The 9,587-nt window shown below is 40.6% G+C and overlaps 1 protein-coding gene across 1 annotated transcript; it reads left to right on the top strand. All coding sequences in view use genetic code 11, as the record gives it.

The window, feature by feature from the left end:
* Positions 1-782: 782 nt before the first annotated feature.
* Positions 783-8,435, top strand: EGR_08161 (hypothetical protein; the record flags this gene model as incomplete). The annotated part of the gene is made up of 6 exons (XM_024497410.1): positions 783-969; positions 1,036-1,216; positions 1,502-1,563; positions 3,659-3,789; positions 4,718-4,907; positions 8,272-8,435. The coding sequence occupies 6 exons, from the start codon at positions 783-785 to the stop codon at positions 8,433-8,435; spliced, it is 915 nt and encodes a 304-aa protein (XP_024348206.1).
* Between the last annotated feature and the right edge of the window lie 1,152 nt (positions 8,436-9,587).

Genomic DNA, 9,587 nt, shown 5'->3' with positions numbered 1-9,587 from the left:
CAGAGTGAATATGCCTTGTGTAGTCGGTTAGCACTATGGTGAGACAAAGAGCTTATCGCAGCATCCGGGGAGTATCAAAACTTACTTTTGGTTATTAAAATTTCTTGTCAGTAAGTATACTGACAATAAACGCATTCTTGTGCTGTTAATCAATTCTTTGTCAAAAAGAAGGAGAATCATTCGGATAGCTTTTACTCCGTCGAATGCATTGCCGCGTTTAACACGTGGCTCATTCTTTTTCAATAAAGGCATACTAACCAATTGACCTAGAAATCTAGGTCATTTACCAGTTGTTCACACTTAAGTAAATTGTGGTTTTTTTGGTTCTTCTTACTTTTACTTGAACAGTGATTTCAAATTTTCCCAATTTGGCAAAATGGGCCCCCTAATAACTAACCAAAGGAGTAGCCAGGACTATCTCACTATCCACCTTTCTTGAGGTTAAACATTCTTAACTTTGAAATTAGGCTTTGCATTTAAGTCACAATCTCATCTGTCGATGGAAAAAATGCACTAAAATCCTACTTCAAATCAAACACTTTACCACAATACACACAATGAACGCATTACGATTGGATCGGTAGGGTGTATATTGTACCTGAATTTATTTGCAAAGTTGCTCAAAACACTGTAATCTGTAGACTTACTAAAAAATTTTCTTTCTTTAAAACCGAGACCCATGATACGCACTCAGTATGGTTACGTGTGATTGGAGAGCGGCCAAATCCCTACACGTATGTACAAGAGAAGTAAAGTAGGCACACAAAGACGCTCCGATTGGTATGTACACGAGAAAGATAGGGGCGCGAAGTTGTTTTCCTTTATTACCCACACACGCGAACGAAACCGAGGTTCTCGGCACCGTAAAAGTGATCGTGCGCTTGCAGGCTTGGGCCCTAAACTTACCTTCGGTGTGCCTCTTGTTCACGTCGTGCCGCGAACATACACTCAAAGCAAGAAAACGAAGAAGTAAGTCTGTGTTGCCCTTTAAGCCTGACACCATATCTGATCAGCAGAACTGGGGGTGCTGCATAGCTATGGGACCCATCTTCAATAGAACGCTGCCTTCTCCTCCTTTGTCTCCGTGGACGCCTGTCACTACTTCTGGTGGTCTCACAGGAGATGGTTCAACAAAGCAGTCTATGATACTTACAGCCACCCTCTGCTTTCCCCCAGGGACTTCTAGCTTCTACAAGTTTGGCCTTCTTATGGAGGCGTAGTTCCTTGTAGCAGATGCCAGCAGATAATGACCCTGTAAAGAAACCAATTCATCTCCAGGTGTGTTCACGCGTTTGACGGCTATATTTGTTTTGTAGAACTTGTTTGCCATTACTTGTTGTAGGCATTATCCGGTTATCACTCAGCGAAAATCATAACGAATCTCTTTTCTAAATATAAGGGATTTATAGTCTAGAGTAAAAGCTACTTTGATAAAAAAGGATGTCGACTACTATAAAGTGATTACAGTTGTGTAAATGGCCTAATTTACTTAAATTTGCAGTGACCTTATAAAGTGGTTAAATGAAACAATACAGTTGGAATGCTGGCAGGACATCTTTGCCTGTGAGTCGGCCTTGATAGAAGGCCTGAATAGGTGCAAAGCCTAAAAATTTTCTTCTCCCGCGGCTCCGTGCGAGCTTAGAGCAGAGAAATAGGAATTATTTAGATGAGATGATAAATTTCTGTAGAGCTAATAAAACATTGGAAAACACAAAAAATAAAACAGTACGAAGCGAATTAATATAGGCTCTTGGTGTAAACGGAGTCATTTGATAAGGACAATGCCTAACTTCAACAGCAACTTTTCACTAAGGTGAAGAAATAGTTTGTAAGATCATTAGGAGATGAATGCTCTGTAGACTAATTATTGTAATACGATGGTGGTTTATCCCTCGGTTCTTGTGAGGCGCCACTTTTGTTACTTCGAACTAGCCCCTTGTGGCTCGCTGGGTGGGCTGGCCTTTTGGGCCATGCCAATAGCCCAGACACCTTCTCCGTGCTGAATATATATATTCTGCACGAGCATTGTGTCTTCTTTCGTCTTCAGGGAGTCTCGGGACACTACATTATGCTCTCCGTGTCAAGCCACTAGCTTACCTCAGATTCGTGCAATTTCCTATTAAATATGCAACTTTCTGATGCCATTTTAAAAAAGGCAATTTTCCATGATGCAGCAATATTATGGAGGTTAGGTAATGAATCAAAAGATTCTCTTATTGGGCATAAACAGCAACTGAGTTTACTTTCAACTACACATTCTCTACAAGTGAGCGCATATTTCCAACATTTCCTCTAGGGTGACATGTCATCACCACCCAAACCAAATGATATGGCGATCACTCACAAGAGGGGACATGATGGACAGGACTTCGTTCAACTTTATCTAATGCGGAATGAGAATGCTTTGGTGGTCATGCAAAATTATTGATTAAAATGAGAGATTGATATGAGGAAACTGTAAGAATGTAGTCAAATTTGCTGCCAACGCTTCACTGGTTTTAGAAAAGGTGGTCGAAGTGTGTCAATCATAGGTGCCTGAAAAATTTATCATTCAGTCAAAATCCAAAATTATTATTTGGCATTCATTTTCTGCTTTCTAAGTATTTGCAGTTCAGTTACCTCTACGGTGTTTGTATTCGTTCCGCACCTTTGACTGTTAACTTAAGCAGATATATCCGTCTGCTTCGCTTTTTACAATTACAATTAGTGTTTTGGAATTGGATCTCTCCGAAAAAGACTAGACATATGGTAAATTTCCTACCCTCAATTTCTCACCCACTATAACGCCCGATTGTGTAAAGCCGTCCTCTCCTTCCTGAGAGTCATTCTCGTGCCATATGTGGATCCCACCTGATTCCCATGTTGCTTAATTGGCCTTAAGTAAAAATTGTTGCAAGGAGACTCCAATCACGTGGCCATTCTCTTTCGACTAAGAGACGGCCCCTGAATTAGCCAGTGATATGCCGCTTGTAGCTCAACAAGACAACGAGGACATTTCGCTTTACCTCTTCAAATCACGGTCACATGAGTCAAAGTACATGGAAAAAAAGCATTTCTCGCGCAAAACCTCAGCGTATCCAGTGAATTTGGCACATCCTGCTTAGATCCCGGGTGTCATCTATCTAATAGTGTTTACTCAAAACTTACCTGGTCACTGCCATTCACTGAGGTCAAGTGGACTGATTTGAGTTTCTCCAAATGCCTGCCTACATTACTGTACTACTCACACGAAATCATAATTTCGATTACTCAATCTTGCGTCTAGTGAATTGAGGGACCACGAATTCCAACTCTATTCCCATTCCATTGCAGGCCATCAAAGCCTCATTTCATAACAAACTAGCCGAGTCTTTACTCAAAATATAATTGCACACCATTTCGCTCCAACACTGTTCCCCCCATACTTTAATCCTTTGATTTATCATTAACATCCTTGAACCTCATGGGTTTTTAATGAGAGAAGTGTTATTATGCTAGCTTGATTTTTATTATGGTAATTACAGTTATCGGTGACAATTTTGTGTTGTGCATAACCTGGGTCCTGTGCCAACTAAATTAGCCAAAATTTAAATGAAAGTGTTTTGTCCTCCACTTCCTATAATGCATTCGGTTCGTTAGCATGACCAATGTAGTATCCCACGCCTCATCTAAATGTCAGACCCTATTGAGCAACAACGCAGCGATTCTATAGATTGGGAGGCAGATAATGTGATTACCTGTGCTGCCAAGTGTCTGGGTGCCTCCTGTTCTTTGGTGGAAAGGGGACGGGACGGTCTGCAAGTCCACCTGGTAAGGGGTGACCCCGGTATCAAAATGTTGCTACCTAACTTGGCCAAAATTTCAGCTCTATAAATGTTAGTAGTAGAATTTTGCACTGTGAAAGATGGCTGGTGGAAATGCATTGCAAGCACTTCGTTGCAGGTATTTCCATTAACAAAATACCTGGTCGCACTCTTCAATTTGATTACACCATCTGCCAAAGCATCCGAAATTCTTGCTTTATAGTGGATAGTTTGTAGTCCTATTCGGCGTACTTACTCGAGATTGCTTTCAAATATCATTATCAATGGATATTTGTCCTCTGAGTAGTCAAATACTCGCATTCATTGCTAGCGCGTCCAAGTTCCTGGTGGATCCTGCCCATTTGGGTGATTGTGGCATCGCAATCGACCAAACGACGTCTTGACGAATTACTAGACTACATGCCTTTTCTAAATTCAGCCCTGGCGGTGACTGAAGTAAATATCCAACCGTTTCAGTGGAAGTCGTTTGGCCCTATTCTTGTCAAAATCTTTGTCCTGGTACTGCAGTTAAGCCATTTATAATAAGTGGAGCATTTGTAGAGGCCAATGATACTTGATGTACCTGAAGTAAAATATGGCCTACTGTTATCATTTGCATGAGAAAATGAACTATATGTGCCCTTGAGACATGTTATATCATTTTGAGGATATTCATTGTTTAGACTCATTTAAAGTATTATTTGGACATTAACGCCCCCCAAGCTTTCCTCTTTACATCACCCTTTGTAAACCGTTAGGGCTGACTGTAACCTTTTCGACCACCAATCGCATGGCATGAGAAGAGCCTTTCCTGGATTCAAACTCGATGTCTAGATAAGGATTGTCAAACGCCTTTTGGAGTGCCTTCGTACAATGGCTATTTACTAGCGAAAAGGCCGTGATATCATAATAAATTGCCGCAATCGTGGGTGTAGCTCACTATCGGCTGTGATGCCAATGTAAATGTTCACTGCGAGCTACCGACGACCGTGGAGGATACAGTTCGAACTGGCATAAAAAGCTATGACTTTTACACTTCTCTTATTATTGTACATCTGTATGCATCTGTAATGGAGAATCATGGAACTGTGAGGTCGACTCGTGGTCATGAATTTACCAGTGTTGGTGAGCGATCATGTTTGTAGTCATTTTTTCGCTTCCACCTAAAATTTAAAATCTAGAATTAACTTTTTTTGGAAACGTTGGAAAATCAAACTTTTGTCCTGCTCTTTGGTGGTGCACAAAATGTGGGACGCCTAGTAGCCAAGTGGATGGCCAGGGTTGTCCGTCTAGTTGGATATGTGGATTTTGAGGTCGACTCTGAAGGAACTGCATTTCTATTCTTCCTATCCAAAATGCAGTGTTCAAATCATGTCCACAAACATTTGGTTGGTTTGACAACCCCTCCCCACAAAAAATTCTCCTTCAATTTGTCTTAAGCATGTGATCCTAATATTTCGTTGCATATGACATTTCCAACATTTTGAGTCCATTTACATCTCAGAAAAGTGTTTACTTAGAAACCAGTAGAATTGACTAAGTCTGGCGGCAGAATTTGTTTTCAACTTACGAGAAGGATATAGCTCTGCAGTCTTAGATCCCGTCCCCGAGACAAAACGGTGAATGGGCTAAATATGGAATACATCCAAATGGGATGCCTGCTATCAATTAATCAGTTCTTTTCAAGACGGCACTTATTAGCAATTCTGAAACAAATTAAAAATGTGGGCATTGTTCCAAGGGCTAAATAAATCTTAGAAGGTAATGCCACCACTGGCGGATATGGGTGTTGATGTAAGCCAGGTTTAGATTTGCTACGATTTACGATTTGGAGCGGTGACGTTAATTAGCTATTTCCGCATACCTTTAAATTGTCCATGTGAGCAAATTTTTGTGAGTTTTGCATCATTTGCATGGGGCCAAGAGTAGTGATAAAAACAGTTCGAAGTCCTCCATGTGTCCTGCTCTTTGGCGATGCACATATAGTGGGATGTCTAGTAACCAGGTGGATGGCCAGAATTGTCTAGCTAATTGAGTATATGGATTTTGAGATCGACTTTAAGGGAATAGCGTTTTCATTTTTCCTATTTGAAATGCAGTGTTGGATTCGCGTTCAGTAATGCTTAGTTGGTTTAATCAACCCTAGTCACAAAGCACTAAACTCAAATTTGTCACGAATATGGAATCCTAAGATTTCATATCATAATGGCATTTCTAAAACTTTAAGCCCATTCGCATCTTAGAAACATGGTTGTCCGGAAAACAAGTAAAAATGCACAGTTTTAGTGACGGAATTTGCTTCAAACTTACATCTTCTTAGCTGTCGTCATCGAAACAAAACGGTGAATGTGTGTGCTGATTTTGAAGTCGACTCTATGGGAATTGCGTTTCTCTTTTCTATACGGAATGTGTCTTAGTGGGATACTTGATATCAATTAATCATTACTTTGTAAAACAGCACTTATTAATCATTATAAAACACATTCAAATTATGGGTATTGTTGGAATATTTGGCTTCTGAGAATTAATTCAAATTAGAAATGGTATGAAATATTCCTTGCATCCTGCGCATCGGTGGTGCACAAGTGGAAATACCCAGTTGTCAGCCGGTTCACCAGTTTTGTCTAAGGAAAATGGTTTGTGAATTTTGGTGCCGAATGAAAAGGAACTGTGTGTCTATTTGTCCTGTTCAAAGGCAGTGTTAAATTCACGTTCGCTAAGGCTCAGATGGTTCTACAAATCGTGCCGAAAAAAACTTCAATTTGGCACGTGCATACATTCCTATTCACAGCATAATGACACTTTCATAACCTCCATTCCATTTTCGTAGAACTTGTTGGCCATTAGCTGGAGCAAGCATAACCCGGTTAGCACTCAGTGATCATCTCAACGAATCTTTTACCTAGGTAACTATCGAATTTATTGACCAGAATGAAATCTCTTGAAAAGAAAAACTACTTTCAACTACGATTAACGCCTTACCTAATTTATTTAAACTTGCGGCAACCTTACAAAATGGCTTATTGAAAATTCACATTATTTGGTCAAAAGCCAGGGTCATAATTTGACAATATTTTTTTCACTTTCCACTTATTTGTAATTCAATAGTGCCCGCGATGCTCGCATTAGTTCTGCATTTTCCACTATCCACTTTGGCAGATATTTTCTGCTGCTTTGCTATTTACACTCTAAGTTTTAATGATTGTTAACCTTGTTGGCATTCAAACATTATGATTATCGTGGGTTCTGTGTCAATCTGAAAATGTAGATGAAATGTGAGTCCTATCCTCAATTTCCAATAATATATTCTATTTTTTAACATGATTAATGCAAGATCCCATTTTCTATCCAAATGTCAGACCCTCATTAGAAGCGGATCAGCAATTCTTTTCATGGCGATGCAGAAAATTATTTAAATCCAAGTGTTTTTCTTGTATACTTTATTTATTGAAAGACACGATTGTGACTTAAATGCAAAGCCCAATTTTAAAGTTAAGAATGTTTCACTTCAAGCGTGGTGCGTAGTATAAAACAACTTTTCGTTTAGGTACCAATTTGGGAGCCTAGCTTACCTAATGTCGAAGCTCTGAAAGCACATTTCAAGTGGAAACAAGTGGAACCATGAAAAATCCGCAACTTACTTAAGTTGTAAGCAACTTAGAGATGTCTCAGGTTTCATGGAGTATTTGTTTTCATGCCTTTTTTTAAAAAAGACGAACCAAGGAACGATGCTGGCAATCCATTTGAGACAGTGGATGCTATCCAAGTGATTCTCCTTTTGCCTGACAAAGTGATGATCAGAAGCCAGGAATGAGTTTATCACCAACAAACTAACTCACAAGACACTTTACTAGCTACAAGTGAATTTTTATCCCTCACAGGTGGTACAGGGAGCTTTCTGCCCCACCAATGTGCTAACCGACACCGCAAAGGATAATCACATTGTGGATGATTCACTCCTACGGAAGAATATGCCTTGAAAATGGCATTTTTATTCTCATCTGATTCCGCAAAATGATGACGGGTATGCTTTAAGCGTGGGTAAGAGGAAACTGTCTTAAGTAGAGTAGCAACAGACGGAAAGTCTAGGAAATGCATTCACCAGAGGTGGGAAATAGCTCAAACAAATGTTAAGCAAAGCACACATTTGATTAGTAACTGGTAGCAACATCACAAGGCGAGGTTACATGAGCGCGTTTGACGCTCCCTTGTTGATACATTTTCCTTGAGAACCAATTTCTGATTATCCAGTAAGGGCTGTGTGTTTTTCTTCCCCTCTTGTCACTTTCTCTTGCCAGGCGTAACACTGTAGTGGTGTTGGCGTCTGCCGGTTAGCGTGGTGGCTTAGTGAAACCACAGCGATTCTCATGCATAACGCTGGTTGCAGTTGTTTGAGAGTGAAGAACTCTGAATTCTGAAATAATAGTTGAGGGTAAGAATGCAACAGAAATGGAGTGCAGGCATAGCAGGTCCCGATTTGCTATTTCAGTTCTCAAAGACCACTTCAACATGTCGACTGGCAGCGCTGAGCTGGTGCCACGAGCTCTATATGTGATGCTCTCGCGCAGATCGCCGGGATGGAAGGGCACTTCGGCTTCACGGTCGAAGAAGTGGCCCATTTTGAGCATGGATGAGCAATCGCTTAAGGGCTAATGGGGCCTCGCCACATTTTGCAACTCACAAACCTCCTTCATCACATAATGAAATTAAATTGGTGCCGGAGACAACGTTTAACCTTGTTCCACTTTGAGAAGGACATAGCCAAGCCTACTTAGGGATTCGATATCTCGGACAGAGGCTTGGTAATGCTGGACAACCCACAGTATCGAGGCGAGATACTATACAGGTTTACTACCTACTGGCGATTACCTTTCCGGCATTTGCTTTACTTTAGAAATCTCATCTTCCCTGTAGTCTGGAAGTGGAGTTGGCAGATTAAAGTGCCAAACAAAACTAAAATTTTTTGCAGTCGAGAAAGTGGAATGGGAAAATCGGGTTGAAGGAAACTCTTCCAAGGTACTTGTGCTTTTATCGTGTACTAAACAGTAAAAAATACTTGGATATGTTTCATTAGAGCTCACTTTCACTTAAACCTTAAAAATAAGCGTCAATTGGGCGAAGTAGTGATCGGCTAATTGCACTATGCCTTCACTCAATTTCTTGCATATTTACCAGGATTTTAGTCAAAAAAGGGGGGACGCAACATGAGTGACAGTGATTATTCAATTTTGTAACCTTCTATTTCGAGGGAAGCAAATCGTTTGCTCTTTGATTTGAGAGGCTGATTCGTGTTAATGTTTAGGTGTTTGAGGTATGCATTGGCTCTCCCTCCTTGGTCAAGTAAAGCCAAACAAGGTTTTCGAATGCCAAAACTTTTGACCGTTATACTCAATAGTTTCCTACTCTGGTATAACTCTCAACGATTTAGTGGACAGCCTTGTATCCTCCCATTCCAACGCTTCCAGCTTCCAACATTTGAATTGGACGAGGCCATCCACCGACCTCACTGCGATTGCTTCAATTTCATTCGTCTGATCGTGAAAGGCTTTGACAGATCTCATCTTCGTTAAACTCACTCAGGGATCATCGCAGTGAGGTTGCCCTGACTGGCATGACATAACACCACACCTACAGACTAAAGCTGAAGCCGAAGGAACGGGGCAAGCTTAAACGGTGATACTCTGGCCTGTGGGTTGTAGGCAGTTGCGTTGAAGTGATGCACAAACCACAAGCTTTTTTACCACTGTAGCTTTAGCTTCAAGCATGCGATACAAATCCTCCAAAATAGTTGCTTACATCGACAGT

Source organism: Echinococcus granulosus, assembly GCF_000524195.1.
Source record: "Echinococcus granulosus chromosome Unknown EG_S00097, whole genome shotgun sequence".
NCBI classification, from domain to species: Eukaryota; Metazoa; Platyhelminthes; class Cestoda; order Cyclophyllidea; family Taeniidae; genus Echinococcus; species Echinococcus granulosus.
This window is presented reverse-complemented; position numbering and strand designations above follow the sequence as displayed.